This window comes from Lutra lutra, chromosome 7 (genome assembly GCF_902655055.1).
Source record: "Lutra lutra chromosome 7, mLutLut1.2, whole genome shotgun sequence".
Lineage (NCBI taxonomy): Eukaryota > Metazoa > Chordata > Mammalia > Carnivora > Mustelidae > Lutra > Lutra lutra.
This window is the reverse complement of record NC_062284.1, coordinates 72,224,949-72,245,929: the sequence shown is the minus strand read 5'-3', so window position 1 is coordinate 72,245,929 and position 20,981 is coordinate 72,224,949. Positions and strand designations below refer to the sequence as shown.

The 20,981-nt window shown below is 39.3% G+C and overlaps 1 protein-coding gene across 4 annotated transcripts in view; it reads left to right on the top strand.

The window, feature by feature from the left end:
• The window catches only part of WDR72 (WD repeat domain 72), a 222,734-nt gene that overhangs the window by 23,759 nt on the left and 177,994 nt on the right, over positions 1-20,981 (top strand). For all 4 annotated transcript variants that reach the window (XM_047738978.1, XM_047738977.1, XM_047738976.1 and 1 more), the window contains 2 exons: positions 13,633-13,797; positions 18,080-18,186. In XM_047738978.1, the coding sequence (XP_047594934.1) occupies positions 13,645-13,797; positions 18,080-18,186 (260 nt within the window). In that variant the 5' untranslated portion in view covers positions 13,633-13,644. The remainder of the gene's footprint in view (positions 1-13,632; positions 13,798-18,079; positions 18,187-20,981) is intronic.

The window sequence follows — 20,981 nt, the reverse complement described above, 5'->3', positions numbered from 1 at the left end:
CATGTCTTTTGAGTTTTTTAGTTGGAGCATTCCTTAGTCTTTGTCTTTCTTTTTTTTTTTTTTTAATTTTATTTTTTATAAACATATATTTTTATCCCCAGGGGTACAGGTCTGTGAATCGCCAGGTTTACACACTTCACAGCACTCACCATAGCACATACCCTCCCCAATATCCATAACCCCACCTCCCCTCCCAACCCCCCTCCCCCATCAACCCTCAGTTTGTTTTGTGAGATTAAGAGTCACTTATGGTTTGTCTCTCTCCCAATCCCATCTTGTTTCATTTATTCTTCTCCTACCCCCTTAACCCCCCATGTTGCATCTCCTCTCCCTCATATCAGGGAGATCATATGATAGTTGTCTTTCTCCGACTGACTTATTTCGCTAAGCATGATACCCTCTAGTTCCATCCACGTCGTCGCAAATGGCAAGATTTCATTTCTTTTGATGGCTGCATAGTATTCCATTGTGTATATATACCACATCTTCTTTATCCATTCGTCTGTTGAGTGGACATCTAGGTTCTTTCCATAGTTTGGCTATTGTAGACATTGCTGCTATAACATTCGGGTGCATGTGCCCCTTCGGATCACTACGTTTGTATCTTAGGGTAAATACCCAGCAGTGCAATTGCTGGGTCATAGGGTAGTTCTATTTTCCAACATTTTGAGGAACCTCCATGCTGTTTTCCAGAGTGGTTGCACCAGCTTGCATTCCCACCAACAGTGTAGGAGGGTTCCCCTTTCTCCGCATCCTCGCCAGCATCTGTCATTTCCTGACTTGTTAATTTTAGCCATTCTGACTGGTGTGAGGTGATATCTCATTGTGGTTTTGATTTGTATTTCCCTAATGCCGAGTGATATGGAGCACTTTTTCATGTGTCTGTTGGCCATCTGGATGTCTTCTTTGCAGAGATGTCTGTTCAGGTCCTCTGCCCATTTCTTGATTGGATTATTTGTTCTTTGGGTGTTGAGTTTGCTAAGTTCTTTATAGATTTTGGACACTAGCCCTTTATCTGATATGTCATTTGCAAATATATACTCCCATTCTGTCAGTTGTCTTTTGGTTTTGTTCACTGTTTCCTTTGCTGTGCAAAAGCTTTTGATCTTGACGAAATCCCAATAGTTCATTTTTGCCCTTGCTTCTCTTGCCTTTGGTGACGTTCCTAGGAAGATGTTGCTGCGGTTGAGGTCGAAGAGGTTGCTGCCTGTGTTCTCCTCAAGGATTTTGATGGATTCCTTTCTCACATTGAGATCCTTCATCCATTTTGAGTCTATTTTCGTGTGTGGTGTAAGGAAATGATCCAATTTCATTTTTCTGCATGTGGCTGTCCAATTTTCCCAACATAATTTATTAAAGAGGCTGTCTTTTTTCCATTGGACATTCTTTCCTGCTTTGTCGAAGATGAGTTGACCATAGAGTTGAGGGTCTATTTCTGGGCTCTCTATTCTGTTCCATTGATCTATGTGTCTGTTTTTGTGCCAGTACCATGCTGTCTTGATGATGACAGCTTTGTAATAGAGCTTGAAGTCCGGAATTGTGATGCCACCAACTTTGGCTTTCTTTTCAATATTGCTTTGGCGATTCGAGGTCTTTTCTGGTTCCATATGCATTTAGGATTATTTGTTCCATTTCTTTGAAAAAATGGATGGTACTTTGATAGGAATTGCATTAAATGTGTAGATTGCTTTAGGTAGCATAGACATTTTCACAATATTTATTCTTCCAATCCAGGAGCATGGAACATTTTTCCATTTCTTTGTGTCTTCCTCCATTTCTTTCATGAGTACTTTATAGTTTTCTGTGTATAGATTCTTAGTCTCTTGGTTAGGTTTATTCCTAGGTATCTTATAGTTTGGGTGCAATTGTAAATGGGATGGACTCCTTAATTTCTCTTTCTTCTGTCTTGTTGTTGGTGTAGAGAAATGCAACTGATTTCTGTGCATTGATTTTATATCCTGACACTTTACTGAATTCCTGTACAAGTTCTAGAGGTTTGGAGTGGAGTCTTTTGGGTTTTCCACATAGAGTATCATATCATCTGCGAAGAGTGAGAGTTTGACTTCTTCTTTGCCGATTTGGATGCCTTTAATTTCCTTTTGTTGTCTGATTGCTGAGGCTAGGACTTCTAGTACTATGTTGAATAGCAGTGGTGATAACGGACATCCCTGCCGTGTTCCTGACCTTAGCGGAAAAGCTTTCAGTTTTCTCCATTGAGAATGATATTTGCGGTGGGTTTTTCATAGATGGCTTTGATAATATTGAGGTATGTGCTGTCTATCCCTATACTTTGAAGAGTTTTGATCAGGAAGGGATGCTGTACTTTGTCAAATGCTTTTTCAGCATCTATGGAGAGTATCATATGTTCTTCTTCTTTCTTTTATTAATGTGTTGTATCACATTGATTGATTTGTGGATGTTGAACCAACCTTGCAGCCCTGGAATAAATCCCACTTGGTCGTGGTGAATAATCCTTTTAATGTACTGTTGAATCCTATTGGCTAGTATTTTGGTGAGAATTTTTGCATCTGTGTTCATCAAGGATATTGGTCTGTAGTTCTCTTTTTTGATGGGATCCTTGTCTGGTTTTGGGATCAAGGTGATGCTGGCCTCATAAAATGATTTTGGAAGTTTTCCTTCTTTTTCTATTTTTTGGAACAGTTTCAGGAGAATAGAAATTAGTTCTTCTTTAAATGTTTGGTAGAATTCCCCCGGGAAGCCATCTGGCCCTGGGCTTTTGTTTGTTTGGAGATTTTTGATGACTGCTTCAATCTCCTTACTGGTTATGGGTCTGTTCAGGCTTTCCATTTCTTCCTGGTTCAGTTGTGGTAGTTTATATGTCTCTAGGAATGCATCCATTTCTTCCAGATTGTCAAATTTGTTGGCGTAGAGTTGCTCATAGTATGTTCTTATAATTGTATGTATTTCTTTGGTGTTCGTTGTGATCTCTCCTCTTTCATTCATGATTTTATTTATTTGGGTCCTTTCTCTTTTCTTTTTGATAAGTCTGGCCAGGGGTTTATCGATCTTATTAATTCTTTCAAAGAACCAGCTCCTAGTTTCGTTGATTTGTTCTATTGTTTTTTTGGTTTCTATTTCATTGATTTCTGCTCTGATCTTTATGATTTCTCTTCTCCTGCTGGGTTTAGGGTTTCTTTCTTGTTCTTTCTCCAGCTCCTTTAGGTGTAGGGTTAGGTTGTGTACCTGAGACCTTTCTTGTTTCTTGAGAAAGGCTTGTACCGCTATATATTTTCCTCTCAGGACTGCCTTTGTTGTGTCCCACAGATTCTGAACCGTTGTGTTTTCATTATCATTTGTTTCCATGAATTTTTTCAATTCTTCTTTAATTTCCTGATTGACCCATTCATTCTTTAGAAGGATGCTGTTTAGTCTCCATGTATTTGTGTTCTTTCCAAATTTCCTCTTGTGATTGAGTTCTAGCTTTAGAGCATTGTGGTCTGAAAATATGCAGGGAATGATCCCAATCTTTTGATACCGGTTGAGACTTGATTTAGGACCAAGAATGTGATCTATTCTGGAGAATGTTCCATGTGCACTAGAGAAGAATGTGTATTCTGTTGCTTTGGGATGAAATGTTCTGAATATATCTGTGATGTCCATCGTGTCCAGTGTGTCATTTAAGGCCTTTATTTCCTTGTTCATCTTTTGCTTGGATGATCTGTCCATTTCAGTGAGGGGAGTGTTAAAATCCCCTACTATTATTGTATTATTGTCGATGTGTTTCTTTGATTTTGTTATTAATTGGTTTATATAGTTGGCTACTCCCACGTTAGGGGCATAGATATTTAAAATTGTTAGATCTTCTTGTTGGACAGATCCTTTGAGTATGATATAGTGTCCTTCCTCATCTCTTATTATAGTCTTTGGCTTAAAATCTAATTGATCTGATATAAGGATTGCCACTCCTGCTTTCTTCTCATGTCCATTAGCATGGTAAATTCTTTTCCACCCCCTCACTTTAAACCTGGAGGTGTCTTCGGGTTTAAGATGAGTTTCTTGTAGGCAACATATAGATGGGTTTTGTTTTTTTATCCATTCTGATACCCTGTGTCTTTTGATTGGGGCATTTAGCCCATTAACATTCAGGGTAAGTATTGAGAAATATGAATTTAGTGCCATTGTATTGCCTGTAAGGTGATTGTTATTGTATATTGTCTCTGTTTCTTTCTGATCTACTACTTTTAGGGTCTCTCTTTGCTTAGAGGACCCCTTTCAATATTTCCTGTAGAGCTGGTTTGGTGTTTGCAAATTCTTTCAGTTTTTGTTTGTCCTGGAAGCTTTTAATCTCTCCGTCTATTTTCAATGATAGCCTAGCTGGATATAGTATTCTTGGCTGCATGTTTTTCTCATTTAGTACTCTGAATATATCATGGCAGCTCTTTCTGGCCTGCCAGGTCTCTGTGGATAAGTCTGCTGCCAATCTAATATTTTTACCATTGTACGTTACAGACTTCTTTTCCCGGGCTGCTTTCAGGATCTTCTCTTTTTCACTAAGACTTGTAAATTTTACTATTAGGTGACGGGGTGTGGACCTATTCTTATTGATTTTGAGGGGGGTTCTCGGAACCTCCTGGATTTTGATGCTTGTTCCCTTTGCCATATTGGGGAAATTCTCTCCAATAATTCTCTCCAATATACCTTCTGCTCCCCTCTCTGTTTCCTCTTCTTCTGGAATCCCAATTATTCTAATGTTGTTTCGTCTTATGGTGTCACTTATCTCTCGAATTCTCCCCTCGTGGTCCAGTAGCTGTTTGTCCCTCTTTTGCTCAGCTTCTTTATTCTCTGTCATTTGGTCTTCTATATCGCTAATTCTTTCTTCTGCCTCATTTATCCTAGCAGTGAGAGCCCCCATTTTTGATTGCACCTCATTAATAGCTTTTTTGATTTCAACTTGGTTAGATTTTAGTTCTTTTATTTCTCCAGAAAGGGCTTTTATATCTCCCGAGAGGGTTGCTTTAATATCTTCCATGCCTTTTCAAGCCCGGCTAGAACCTTGAGAATCATCATTCTGAACTCTATATCTGACATATTACCAATGTCTGTATTGATTAGGTCCCTAGCCTTTGGTACTGCTTCTTGTTCTTTTTTTTGTTGTGAATTTTTCCGCCTTGTCATTTTGTCCAGATAAGAGTATATGAAGGAGCAAGTAAAATACTAAAAGGGTGGCAACAACCCCAGGAAAATATGCTTTAGCCAAATCAGAAGAGATCCCAAATCGTGAGGGGAGAGAAAGGGGATAAAAGGGGTTCAGAAGAAAAAAAAAAAGAAAAAAAAAAGAAACTATTAAAAAAAGAAAGCAGATAAAAAATATAAAATGGAAAAAATATATATATATATTAGATAAACTATTTAAAAAACGTTAAAAAAAGAAAACGTAAAAGTTAAAAAAATTTAGCAGAAGAAGAGAAAAAAATTGAAAAAGGGAAAAAAAAAATTAAATTAACTGCAAAGCTAAAGAATCATGGGGAAAAAGCCATGAGTTCCATGCTCTGCTTTCTTCTCCTCTGGAATTCCGCCGCTCTCCTTGGTATTGAAACTGCACTCCTTGATGGGTGAACTTGGTCCTGGCTGGGTTTCTCGTTGATCTTATGGGGGAGGGGCCTGTTGTCGTGATTCTCAAGCGTCTTTGCCCCAGGCGGAGCTGCACCGCCCTTACCCTCGGCGGGGCTGAGTAATCCGCTCGGGTTTGCTGGGTTTGCTTTCGGGAGCTTTTGTTCCCTGAGTGCTTTCCGTAGAGTTCCGGAGGACGGGAGTGAAGATGGCGGCCTCCCAGTCTCCGGCCTGGAGGAGCCGAGAGCCCGGGGCCCCACTCCTCAGTGCGCCCTCAGAGAACAGCGCCCAATGACTCCCGTCACCCTGGCCTCCGGCCGCGCTCCGAGCTGACCAAGCCTGCGACCGGTTCAAGGTAACCCCGAGTTTAGAGCTCACTCCTCGGCTCTGTCTCTGTAGCCGGCTTCCCTGTTCTAATACCGGTAAGCTCTGCAACACTCAGACACCCCCGATCCTTCTGTGACCCTGTGGGACCTGAGGCCGCACTGACCCTGCCTGGGCTTCAGCCCGGTTAAGCCTCTGGAGCGATGTCCCTCAGCGGAACAGACTTTTAAAAGTCCTGATTTTGGGGACGCCTGGGTGGCTCAGTTGGTTAAGCAGCTGCCTTCGGCTCAGGTCATGATCCCGGCGTCCTGGGATCGAGTCCCGCATCGGGCTCCTTGCTTGGCAGCGAGCCTGCTTCTCCCTCTGCTTCTGCCTGCCACTCTGTCTGCCTGTGCTCACTCTCGCTTCTCTCTCTATGACAAATAAATAAATAAAATCTTTAAAAAAAAAAAAAAAGTCCTGATTTTGCGCTCCGTTGCTCCGCCGCTCGCCGGGAGCCGGCCCCTCCCCCCGCGGTCTATCTTCCCGTCGCTTTGGATTCACTTCTCCACCAGTCCTACCTTGCAGAAAGTGGTTGATTTTCTGTTTCTGGAATTGCTGTTCTTCTTCTCTTCAATCTCCCGTTGGATTTATAGGTGTTTGCAATCTTTAGATAAGCTATTTAGCTTATCTCCCGGTACCTGAAGTAGTCTCAGCCTGCTACTTCTCCGCCATCTTGACTCCTCCTCCTGTCTTTGTCTTTCTTGACCTTACCTGCCCTTTTTGGAAAACTACAGGTCAGTTATTTCATAGGGTCTTTCAGGCTCTCTTCATCATGATTGGATTCAGGTCAACATCTTTTGCAGGAACACATGTTCTTCTTATGGCATCTTATTGGGTGACGCGTGAATCTGATCTCCCCCATCCTGATAATTTTTACTTCCATTACTTGCCAGGCTCTTCCTGTGTGAAGTTGCTCTTTTATCTCCTTTGTAATTAGTAACTATCATTATGAACCCATGATCCCATTTTATTCAATGAGTTTCAATCTGTTTGTAGCATGACGCACTTTGATGCTCCTGTTGTCCACAATTTGGCCAGTGGGCACCCATTTAAGCTGGCTTCTGTGTCCCTTTGCTATGTCCCCTCACTCTGAGTACTTCCTTGCTCTTAACAATAGCAAGTACTAATATCATCTTATATTTTCCCTGCTCCAGCCCTGGCATCAACCAGTTTCCCAAGAAAGACTGGTTCCTTTCAGTAAAGAATAGTATTTAGAAGATGCTAAGTGAGCTTGTTGCTATGGGAGTGTTGGTGCTCCTAAGCCGTCAGGGAACAGAAATGAGAAGTGTGTACGAGGATGTGTGTATTTGTGTGTTCATACCAATACCTGATTCCATTGCGACACAACAGGGATTGTTCTAGTTTTCTTCCTTTCTATATTTCCAACTCTCTTCTTTGATAGTAAGAAACCTGGTACCTGTTATCTTATTCACATAGTAATTATTTAATCAATTACTCTAAATGGAACCAATTTTCTGTCAATGCTGCTGCCCTGCCCTCTATTTGGATGTCCTTCATATCCTTATATGGCTTCCTCATCCCTCATAGAGCTGTCTACTGACCCTAGATGTGAATAGTCTGCTCAGCCACTGTATTCCCTGTGCTTGGTTATACTTTCCAGTAATACCCCTCCTCATACCACCAGGACATGCTGAATGTCCCCCAGCAGGCATGCCTTCTTTATCCTTCCTGGGCTCCCACACTCTATTCCAAGGCATCCCCGTAAATGTATGTTCCCCTTACTGGGCCCATCCTCTGACTCCCCTATGCCAGTACCTCCTTATCCAACCTGAACTCCATCGTCACCCTGCTTGGGCTCTAGCCCTCCACACTGGCTCTCCCTTACATACAAACACACTTCTCACCTTGGACTGGTTTCTGAATCTCCACACCAGGGCCACTTCCATTATCGTCCTCATTGTGTGAACTCCTTCCTTCTTGCTCAGGCTCCAACACCCAGTATGTGACGGCCTTGCACAGGTTGTCCCTTTTCTCTCTGCTTGGGCTGTGCATCTCCTGCGGGGATGTCCACATTTGGGCATCTTAACTCATCCTCTCTGGGCTCCAGCTATACGTGTTCTCCTCTACAGATGCCCTCCTCACGTTACTGAGCTCTGACACTGCAGTCATGTTTTCTCTGCCTAATGGTTTTAGGATTGAACTAACCAGGAAGGGAAAGGGTTCTACCTTTTTTGGAGCTTGTATTAGATAAATGTTGGGTGTTCTCATTCTATCATCTCTAGCTCTTAATATCTCCCATTGGTCTTAACTCTGATTTTTTTTTTCACTCAGCATATATTTCTTAATCACTCCTTATCTTTTTAATTCTGTGAATTTCTTTTTTTTTAGGGTTTTATTTATTTATTTGACAGAGAGAGAGATCACAAGTAGGCAGAGAGGCAGGCAGAGAGTAAGGGGGAAGCAGGCTCCTTGCTGAGCAGAGAACCTGATGTGGGGCTGGATCCCAGGAGCCTGAGACCATGACCTGAGCTGAAGGCAGAGGCTTAACCCACTGAGCCACCCAGGTTCCCCCTAATTCTGTGTAATTTCTTGAGAATTATCTATTAAGTCTATTGATTCTCTCTTCACTTGAGTCTTTTTTTATTTATTCTCTTGACATTTGTTATATTCTAATGATTATATTTTATTTTAGAAGTAGTACTTGTTTCTTTTAAAATTCTACCTGTTTATATTTCTATAGACTTTCTTTTCTCCTAAGATTTCAAGTTTCTTCTTCTGTCTCTTTAATAGTTTTTTTTTTTTAAGATTTTATTTATTTATTTGACAGAAGGAGAGAGAGAGAGAGAGAGAGCACAAACAGTGGGAGTGGTAGGCAGAGGGAGAGGGAGAAGTAGGCTCCCTGCTGAGCAGAGAGCCTGACATGAAACTCGATTCCAGGACCTGGGATCATGACTTGAGCCAAAGTCAGACGCTTAACTGACTAAGACACCCAGGTGCCCCTCTTTAATAGTTTATCACAACTTAACATATTTATTCTTCTTTCACAGTAAGTTTTATACTGTTCTCTTATTTATTATTTCTGACAGTACTGATTGTTCTGTTTATTAATAGTTTGTTATCTTCTTGAATAATTTGTAATTTCTTTTTTTAAATTTAAAAAATTTTTTTATTTATTTCTTTTCAGCATAACAGAATTCATTGTTTAGGCACCACACCAGTGCTCCATGCAATACGTGCCCTCCATAATACCCACCACATGGCTCCCCCAGCCTCCCACCCCTGCCCCTTCAAAACCCTCGATTGTTTTTCAGAGTCCATAGTCTCTCATGCATGGTTCATCTCCCCTTCCAGTTTTCCTCAACATCCTTCTCTCCATCTCCCTATGTCCTCCATGTTATTTATTATGCTCCACAAATAAGTGAAACCATATGATAATTGATGCTCTCTGCTTGACTTATTTCACTCAGCATAATCTCTTCCAGTCCCGTCCATGTTGATACAAAAATTGGGTATTCATCCTTTCTGATGGAGGCATAATACTCCATCGTGTATATGGACCACATCTTCCTTATCCATTCGTCCGTTAAAGGGAATCTTGGTTCTTTCCACAGTTTGGCGACCATGGCCATTGCTGCTATAAACATTGGGGTACTGATGGCCCATCTTTTTACTACATCTGTATCTTTGGGGTAAATACCCAGTAGTGCAATTGCAGGGTCATAAGGAAGCTCTGTTTTTAATTTCTTAAGGAATTTCCACACTGTTTTCCAAAGTGGCTGCACCAACTTGCATTCCCACCAACAATGTAAGAGGGTTCCCCTTTCTCCACATCCTCTCCAACACACATTGTTTCCTGTCTTGCTAATTTTGGCCATTCTAACTGGTATAAGGTGGTATCTCAATGTTGTTTTAATTTGAATCTCCCTGATGGCTAGTGATGATGAATATTTTTTCATGTGTCTGATAGCCATTTGTATGTCTTCATTGGAGAAGTGTCTGTTCATGTCTTCAGCCCATTTTTTGACATGATTATCTGTTTTGTGTATGTTGAGTTTGAGAAGTTCTTTATAGATCCTGGATATCAGCCTTTTTTCTGTACTGTCATTTGCAAATATCTTCTCCCATTCCATGGATTGCCTCTTTGTTTTGTTGACTGTTTCCTTTGCTGTACAGAAGCTTTTGATCTTGATGAAGTCCCAAAGGTTCATTTTCACTTTTGTTTCCTTTGCCTTTGGAGACATATCTTGAAAGAAGTTGCTGTGGCTGATATCGAAGAGGTTACTGCCTATGTTCTCCTCTAGGATTCTGATGGATTCCTATCTCATGTTGAGGTCTTTTATCCATTTCGAGTTTATCTTTGTGTATGGTTTAAGAGAATGGTCGAGTTTCATTCTTCTACATATAGCTGTCTAATTTTCCCAGCACCATTTATTGAAAAGAATGTCTTTTTTCCACTGCATATTTTTTCCTGCTTTGTCGAAGATTATTTGACCATAGAGTTGAGGGTCCATATCTGGGCTCTCTACTCTGTTCCAAAGGTCTATGTGTCTGTTTTTATGCCAGTACCATGCTGATTTGTAATTTCTTATTGCAAGCTTATTTGCCACTGGAGTTGTTTCTATGAAAACTACATATAATCTTGGTTGTGAAAGTATCTTCCAAATGCTTTTTAAAAAAAAATCTTTATTAAAGTGTAATAGACATGCAGTATATTTGTATGTCTACATGTATGTATTGAAAGTGTACTGTTGTATGTGTTTTAACATAGGTGTTCATTCGTGAGACAATCACAGCAGTCAAAATAATGAACATGTCCACCATCCTCAGAAGTTTCTTTATTCTCCTTTGCAATCTCTGTGATCCCTGTCCCTTTCTCCTGTCCATAGGCAACCACTAACCTGCTTCCTGTTGTCCTAAAGTAATTTGAATTTCCTAGAATTTTGTACGAATGGAGTCGTACTATATTTATTCTGTTTAGCTACTGTTTTCATTCAGTATAATTGTTTTCAGTTTCATCTATGTTGTGCAAATTAAGAGTTTATTCCTTTTTATAGGTGAATTGTATCAATGTGTGGCTATACCACAATTTATCCATTCACCTCATGGGATGGACATGAGCTTTTTTTCTCCGTTTTTAGCTATTGTAAATATTATAAATATTTTAATTATAATAAATAAATAATTTATTTTATTTATCTTATTATATATTATATATTTTATTATAAATAAAATATATGTATTTTATTATGAATAAAAACTTACATGTAGAAATCTTTTTATAAATATTTGCTTTCTTTTCTCTTGGATGAGACCTAGGAGTGGATTGACTGGGTAATGTACTGAGCACGTTTTCACTTTATAAGAAACTGCAAAACTGTTTTCCATTGTGCATTTCCAACAGCAGTGTATGAATTCTAATCGTTTTACATTCTTAACACTTAGTATGATTTTTTTCAAAATTTGAAATTCTAGATATTTCAGTATTTGAAATATTAGAAAATATTCTAATAAGCATGTAGTGTTTTTGAGAGGTCTCCCACTGGTATCATTGACCTGAGAACAATTATTGTATTTCTGCATGTAGGGATTCTGGCAATATATAAAAATATATAACAATATTTTTTATTCCAAACCTGTTTTGTGGTTGAGATTTGGCATATTTTTCTTGGGAGATTGGGAAATGAGCTTCCTTATCTTTCTGACTAGTGTTGGAGTTTTTCTAGATTCCGTTTCATTGAGTAAGGAAGGCTTCGTGTCCTTAAGTGGGGATTAACATGTAAACTGACTCAGCTCCTATTTCAGATTTTTCTTAGATTCATATTGCTTGGAATTTCCTAGACCTATTTACAAGCATGTCCATGAGGCAACAATTAAAACACACACACACACATGCATACATGTGCATGCACAGTATTGATTCTCTGTGTTTGAAGTAGAAGTCCAAGTTATTGAAACCACCACTCTTTGGTTAGCTTAGTAATGTGATTAATATGTGTGGTCCTGATAGTCTGAAGTGCAAAGCTCCAAATAGTTCCCATAGAAATCTTGGTTTCATGGTACCTGGGGACCACTTGTGTACTGAGCCAAGAAATGAAACATAGGAACTGGTACTGAATACCAAACAATTCAATGACAAATAAAATTTTGGAAGCAACCAGTGTATGGGTTAAGCACTGCCTATGTCGAATTTGGTCTAATGGTGTCAATGCATACTCGTGTGTGTGTGTGTGTGTGTGTGTGTAATCAAACATTATAAACAATATGTACCATAAAATTTAATAACTTATTTTGGTGTTTATCCTTTTTATGCTTCAGAACCAGAAGTCCTGTAGGACAGAAGTTTTTCATTTTGTTAACTTTCTCAAGCCAAACGTGGGAAGTAAGCTTGGTATCTTCCCCCCTCTCTTACCTTTTGACTTTTTTTTTTAAGATTTTATTTATTTATTTGACAGACAGAGATCTCAAGATGGGGGAGAGGCAAGCAGAGAGAGAGAGAGGAGGAAGCAGGCTCCCTTCTGAGCAGAGAGCCCGATGTGGGGCTCGATCCCAGGACCTTGGGATCATGACCTGAGCCAAAGGCAGAGGCTTTAACCCACTGAGTCACCCAGGCGCCCCTCTTTTGACATTTTTAATGAGACTAAATATATACCATTAAGTCATAAGAGGAAATTTAATAATCTACTCTAAAGACTTAAGCATTATTCATCACAGAATTATTTGTATTTCAGAAAAGAATGGGGGAAACATTTAACTTAGTGTTTCACAGACTGTAACCCACATGTCACTAGGTATGTTTTAGATCATTGTGGGTGGGACACAGGTGAACATTTTTTCACAGGTATGTATTCATTTTCACCCTTGTAACTAACACGTGAAGGTAGTAATTTCATGAAAATTCGTGTTCAGGAAGAGATCAAATACAAACACAGATGAAATAAAAATTATTATTAGAAGTAGTTTGGGTGGTGGGGTGCTTGGGTGGCTCAGTGAGTTGAGCCTCTACCTTTGGCTCAGGTCATGATCTCGGGGTCCTGGGATCAAGCCCCACATCGGGTTCTCTGCTCGGCAGGGACGCCTGCTTCTCCCTCTCTCTCTGCCTGCCTCTCTGCCTACTTGTGATCTCTCTCTTTGTTAAATAAATAAATAAATAAATAAAATCTTAAAAAAAAAAAGAAGTAGTATGGGTGGAACATGATACGGCAGATATCAAGAGAGTTACATGTGGATCTTTGAAGACTAGGAAACATGGTTTTTGTGGAAAAGACTTATTTCTTCACCACAAAGTTCACATATTTGTTACTCAGGTGAGGTGATGACATTTTTGGGGAGAGAGAGTATGCAAAGCTGTCTTCAAATTATAATGTGTAGCCAGCTCTGTTCTTCTTGAGAGGCCTCGCTGGACCTTGGAGCAAGTCGGGACCACCCATAGTCACAGCTGTGCGTGCAGTGGGTATACTGTTCTACCTTTGCCTTTGTCAGCATCAGTAATCACAAATTGGGCTAAAAGTCATTGCCATTGGATGGATTAACACTGGGCGTGATAATTTCAATGTTTCCTGACTGCCTTCTCCACTAATGGTCAGGGAAGCACCCTTTTCCCCTTCTCTGAGAGGATACATCCCAGCGTTTAGATCTTGGCAAATCTATCTGTGACATGATCAGTCCCCCCACATTTATGAATGATGTCCACTTTCTTCTCTGTTCTTTTCTGTGTCCACTTTCTTCTCTGTTCAGGATCCTCTCAGCATGAGGTCCTCCTTGCAGGCAGTAGCGCTCTGGGGGAAGAAGGCCCCTCCGCACAGCATCACTGCCATCATGATCACTGATGACCAGCAAACCATTGTGACTGGAAGTCAAGAAGGTCAGCTCTGCCTCTGGAATCTCTCACCTGAACTAAAGGTTAGTGAAAATGATTCACACCGAAGCAGACAGTACTCACAAAATAAGCACGACTTGGTTCTACCTGCCATGATGGTGGGAGTTTTGCATGATTGATAAAAAGGTGCTCACTGAAGCAATAAATTGGTTTTACTTCTGAATCTGGAGAAAATGAAGTACTATATGATGGATCAAGATCATATTTAAAAATCAGATTATGAATATTGCTAATCTTAGCTACCAACTGAGTGTTATCACCTTTTAAGCGATGCTGAGTTTTACCCTTTTACATCCTGAATTATATGTTTAAGTAACTGAACTACAGACATGTAAGTATAATTCTAAAAATTATGGCTCATTAATCTAAACAAAGGGCACCCTTGAAAACCGCTATTAGCTAAATGAGTAATATCTTAATTATCTGGGTGTTTCTGTCAGTTTGGCCTTCTTGCTATTCTTTTGGTCTCTGCTTGCACGTGATTTTTAAAGATCACATCAAAAAGCTCTAAATCCAATTTACTATTGTCGTCTTCCTATCTCAGAACCTGACCTCACCTAGGATTTGGCCCATTGATTAGCAATTAATTGTCCCTGTCCCAAGTCATAAACATTTAACATATTGGAATAGATATTTGCTTAGTGCTAGCAGCCTCTGGACCCAATTTGAACATTTAAACTAATGATGTACTTAAAGTATACTGCCCTCATTAAGAAGCCTTTTAAAGATCAAAGACTATTTTTAGCCTTTAAAGTTTGTCACTTTAAAACCTAAATTAACAATTAATTGTAATTCTATTTTATAGTATAATTAATTAACATCTCCCATCACAGAAGAGTTACACTACAGGACTGCCAAGAACTGCCTAGCAGACTGGCTCAGCTCAGTGGTTATGAACATTCCTGAAAGAAGGCACTGGTATTATTGCAAGAGCTGAGCTTCGAAAAGTGGCCCTCACATTTATTACCTTTTAAGTTCATGCTTCTAAATGGCTTAAGTGGTCTTGCTACTCTTTTTAATGTTTCAGATATAGTGTTTTCCCAGCTGGAGTAGTTGTCTTGTACTATGTAGGTTGCAATAAGCTTAAGAAATTTGGAATCCTAGCATCTGTATCTTTTTACATATGTTCCTGCTGTTTATTCGCCTTTGTTCCACGTGCATTTATTGACCAAATATTATAAGTTAAGGCAGAATGCTAGGTACCTGCGTTCAAACACAGATGAGAAGACTTGGTGCTGGCTGTCCCAAGGACTGCACCATAGTAGAGGAAGGGCATAGGCTGATGGACTGCACTGATGTGATCATACAAGGTATTCCGAGTACCTGAGGTGCTGAGGGATTTAGATTAAAAAAAAAAAATTAGCTAGCAAGAGCTAATGCCACATGCTAATTAAAAGCAGTGACAGTATTAAGGGATTTTGAGATGATTTATGCAAGGAGATGACATAATCTTATGTTAGTATATTTGTGACTGAGACTATCATTTGGTATTAATGTGAAGGGCTTACCGAAGGGAGTGGGAGAAGAGATAAGGAGCAGTGACTATGGTAGGAGCTTCTACGTTCGCTTAGTCAGGAAAGATTTTGAGTAGGAACCAAATCATTGACAGAAGGGGTGAAAAGGAGATGAAAAATGAAGAGATGTTAAGAAGAAAGTATGTATAGAACTGAGCAACTGATTGGAGTATGGGTAGAGGGGCAGGAATAGTTAAGGATACCTTACAGATTTGGGGTTTGGGTGATGGATGAGGCTGGTGGTATGATGGTGTCACAATCTGTAGAAGTAATAGAGGTGATTAGGGAATAAGACTAGGAAGGGAAAAGAGGTGATTTAAGTTCTGGACATCTCAGAGTACCCAAGTATTTATCAGGGGATTGGGAACACAATCTCATTTTTCCCTGTCCATGGGGCGTGGGATTGCAGGCTGCAGGGGAGTGGAGCATAAGCTTCTCATCAATGCCCAGCATTATGCACGCTGCTTCCAGGCTCAGACTCTGACTCCCAAAGACCTCTCAGTGAGGTCTGCCAGTGAGGAGCTTCTCCAAGTTTCAGGATAGGAACTACCTCACTTGTCTTTCCTGGTATTGATTGCTGGTATTTATAACACCTTTAAGCATAGCGAAAGCTGAGCTGAATAACCTCCCAGATATATTCCCTTAGTATTGCTATGTTCTATTTTTATTCCTGTTTAATACTCAGAAGGAAACACAACAATGGCAAGATGAAGAATACAAGAAGAGCAATATTGTGCACAGGAAAAGAATGGAGAGCTTGGTCAATTCTAACTTTGATATTTACCAATTTTCCTATGGAGCAAATGACATATTATTTGAGCCTCAGTTTCTTCATCTGTGAAATGGGAATTAAACCCTGTTCACAGTTGCACCAGTGCCTGGAGCTGGTAAATGCTCATCAAGTTGCGTGCTCCCATTTGTGCTATTGGAAGTTCTGAAGTGGTGGTGGGGGGGGCAGGGATGAGTCATAGAGGTAGAGCCTTTGAATAGAGGTAAAGATCTCCTGGATCTCATCATGACATCATGACAATGAGTAGGTGTGATTATGGATTTTTTTGTTTTCTTTATTCCTTCCAACAGTTCCAAAATATGATAAAATGAAGAGATTATAATGATTGTCACAGTTTACTTAATTACACGTGGGGATTTAGTAGTAGAATGAGGATTCCATTTGCAAAACAATGGAGTACCATTATGATATTTTGTCCATAGCACATTTTCTCTGGGGGAAGAAATCTCCTTGATTAGCCCTGACTCCTTTCTTAATTTAGCCTGTAATATATGGAAAGGTATTAAATTCATAGGGGTATGTATTTCATAATGTAATGTTGGGGAAAGATAGTATGTTGTTTCCTTAGATGGAACCATCTGGATTTCCCAGAAAAAAGGTAGAATAAGGTAAATGGTTCTAATTAACCACAAAACTTCTTTGTAGCACTGGAAATTTAGTCTAACAGCAGATCTTTAGAGAAGCATTTCTGATTGTGATAGAAATAAGATGAAGGCAGAGAATGATTTTAATTTGTCCTCATCGGTATGACTTGATTATCATCTATGGATATGTTTACATAGTTCAGAAAAAGCATAATGCATATTAATTCATTTGAAAATAGATTTTTATTAACTTCAAGACAAGTTTTATTACTTATAAATTGTCTAGTCATTCAAATTAAATTTTTTAAAAAGATTTTATTTATTTATTTGACAGAGATCACAAGTAGGCAGAGAGGCAGGCAGAGAGAGAGGTGGGGAAGCATGCTCCCCACCGAGCGGAGAGCCTGATGCAGAGCTCAATCCCAGGACCGCGGGATCATGACCTGAGCTGAAGGCAGAGGCTTTAACCCACTGAGCCACCCAGGCACCCCTCAAATTAAATTTTTAGTCCCTATTGACAGCCTCTCCTCCATTTGAGGGGATCCTGCTTGTCTTTTGTTTTGTAGTTTGATTTTCATAATCTTGTTTTATAAAATAACGAGCAATACACATCTTTCACACACGAGATAATGGAAGAATTAGCCCTTGGTGCCATATTTTTAAATTCATGTACAGGAGAAAGACATTGGCATTTTCAGTGACAGTTTAGTTAAAATTTTATTTTTAATGTGGGAAAATTAATTTTTACTATTTCTGAAGCAGGAAGCCAAATAAGGTCACTATAAGGTTATAATGGTTACAAAAAAGGTAATATTTTCCTTGTATTATTTTGTAAATTCATTTCTGAATTCTGAAATTTGCTCATTAATATGCTACTATCCATTGAAGCACATTTTGTGCATGATAAACATCAACACTGACTTATTTGTATTCAAAACCTAAATGTTGTAAAACAGGTCTGGTGATTATTTAGGTTTCATGATGGATACAAAACCAAAACCAAAAACAAGAAAAATGTGTACAGCATGTCTCCTGTATCTAGATGTTCATTAAGGTTTTTTTTTTTTTTTAATTTATTTGAGAGAGAGAGAGAAAGCGAGCATGAATAGTGGGGAGAGGCCAAGGGAGAGGGAGAACCAGATTCCCCGCTGATCAGGAAGCCAGATGCCAGGACCCCAAAACCATGACCTGAGCTGAAGGCAGACACTTAACTGAGCTACCCAAGAGCCCCTATATCTGGATGGTTATTATTCTGTGAATTTTGATATGGCATAGATCAGTTTTTCTGAAAGCTACGTAGAGCAAAAACATAATGGAATAGGATTTTCTAATAAGAATTATAAATACTTACATAATGTGATGTTTGTGTTCTTCAAAAATTTATAGCTGTTTAAAAGCTTACTCTCATCATTTTCAGATTTCAGCTAAAGAACTTCTATTTGGTCATTCCGCTTCAGTAACATGTTTGGCAAGAGCAAGGGATTTCTCGAAACAGCCCTATATTGTTAGCGCTTCTGAAAATGGGTAAGTAAGATGTGCGCAACTTGGTGACCATCTCTGTTGCCTCTCCCTTTTTAAAACCAATGATGGGGTACAGAATTCTGGGGCTGAAGGAAATCTTAGTGATTATCATGTTCCTTTTAAATAGAGGAAAATTTGGACTGTGGATGGTAATTTGTATCATGATCCCAAGGAATGTGATCAGTGCTATGTCTCCCAATTTTACTCTTTTTTTTTTCCTTGCTGGATTAAGACCAAAATAAACACACCAACCTGTGTATTGGGCCTTGTGTCAGCCTCACTGAGTAAAGGATAATGACAAATGCCACCTGTTGTAGAATTGAAAAAGGAAAATTCTGGGTGCTTGTCTTTTTTCATGTAATAACTCACTTCGAGCTCTTCAGCAAACCTATCCAAGCCTTCATTGTTTTGTAAGACAACTCAGCAGTTATAATCTTCATATTATACACTTGTCTGATATCATTATCGGAGAAGCAGAGGAGAGGGCTCAAAGGTAAGAGGGATGGCAGGGGGTGGCAGAGAAAAGGGAAAACATAGACTGTGAATTAGACGCAGTTTCATGGAAGCAAGGTTTATTCCAATGAAATAGGACTAAACTGTAAGAAAAAGCCTGACTGATGGAAGAACTACTATGAACCGGACTGTGCTGATGAGTTCTTTGCCAAAGGAGACTCAGGAATGCGGAATTGATGCAGCATGCATTTGTGAATCAGGGATTGGATTACTGGTTGAAACAAGAGAACCCCCTCCTTTTTTTTGTTTTTAACCTGAGGAGAAAGTACCTGGCCCTGAACTCTGAGAACCAAAAGAATAATGAGTGTCCAACTTGGAGAAACTGAATAGTTTAACAAAATGCCAATGAAATGGATATCGAAGAGGTACCTATTCTCATGGCTTACAGCAAAGCCATCATTGTTAAACTTAGAGAGACTGTACTGTGGATGAGGCTAGAGTGAGATGCCCTGGTACATTCTTTTCTTAACAATTGCTAGGGGTGCTGGGGGTGCTGTAGCTCCTGCTACACAAGCTGAGATGTTTACTGCCAGTCTAGAGAATTTGGAAGATGGTGATTTTTTTTTCCCCTGAGACTACCTGGAGAACTGAGCAAAATTAATTGCTAAATAAGAAATAGCTCTGGAAAGTAACTGAATTCCAACCTGAGGATTTTGCCCATGGTAGTGTAGCTCCGAGGTTAATGGACATGTTCTTGATGATCAGTGAATTAAACTGTATGACCCTGCATATATGATTATTAAAGAGCCAAGGACTCTAGTTTGTGAATTTTGATGATTTGAATTTTCTAGAATTCTGTTCCTTCAAGATGCAAAACTTTCCCTGCATCTGTAAGATACTTTTAAGGCAACATCTACATTTTAGCTACTGCGTATTTAACAGATCCTAGTTTAGTCTACTGGAAGTTATTAAACTTACTAGGCTTGGTCCATTATGTCCCAAACAATAATGATTTTTTAGCTTTGAAAAGACTCAGGAAGTGACTGTAGACTTAGCATTTCTGCTTCTAAAATGTTCAGAGGGGACCCAAAATTACTGTGATTCAGGTTTTCTCTCTCTTTTTTTTTTTTAAGATTTTATTTATTTATTTGACAGACAGAGACCACAAGTAGGCAGAGAGGCAGGCAGAGAGAGAGGGGAAGCAGGCTCCCTGCTGAGCAGAGAGCCTGATGTGGGGCCCGATCCCAGGACCCCGAGATCATCAATGACAGAGGCTCAACCCACTGAGCCATCCAGACACCCCTCAGGTTTTCATTTTTTTTCTCAAAGTATTAGTTCATCAGTAGGCATAAGTCATAAATTCAGGAATCCCAGTGAATTCCAGGATGACTGAAAGGAAATGCATACCTGGAAACCTGAGGTTGAAGCAACAGAACACCAAAGAAAAAGAAGATCCTGAAAGTGGTTAGTGGGAAAAAGCAGATTATTTATAATGGAATGTAATTAAGCTGCCTTCTCAGCAGTAAAATGAAAACTGGACAGCAATGAAATATTTTCAAAAAGTTGAAAGAAAATATCTGCCAACTTAGAATTGCACATCTAGCAAAAATATGTTCCTAAAAACGAGGTCAAAATAATAATGTTTAAGACAAACACTGAGAATGCTCAGTCCCAATAGGTACTCTATTAGCAGCAGAATTCTGAATGATATTCTTCAGTAAGAAAAGCAATGATTTGAGAAGGAAGAGCGGAGATGGAAGAAGGAATATTGAACAAAACCAGCAAATTTTTAGAAAGTGTAAATAAATACAGACTAGTAGGCAACAAGGTTTATATTTCTCCCATGCCCTGCTCCCATACATATACACACAGTCCTTGTCAGCAATTGCATAGGATAGGGTAGTGACCAGATTCCACATGTTCTGGTTTTCTAGAGGTGGGTAGAGCTGTTAATTAACTTTAGACTTTAAGCTTGATGTACACGTTGCTATTTCCAGGGTAGCTGCTAAAAGAACAGAGAGAAGAAATAAAAATAAAAGAAATAGAATACAGAACTTCCAACTTGGAAAAGAAAAAAGATAATGTTATTTAATCCAAAGGAGACAAAAATAAATGGGGTAAATGGAAAGCGCAAAATAAGGTAGTTGAGATAAACCTGACTAAAACCATAATCTTCCCAATTATGTAGAGGGACTGAGCCTTCTAGTTAAATCACAAAGATCGTCATACAATTTAAAAAACAAAAACAGTAGAAGGACATAGAAAGGTTAAAAGTAAATGGATGGAAAAAGATTTATCAGATGAATACTGACCAAAATAATGTTGATATAGCTGTATAAATATTT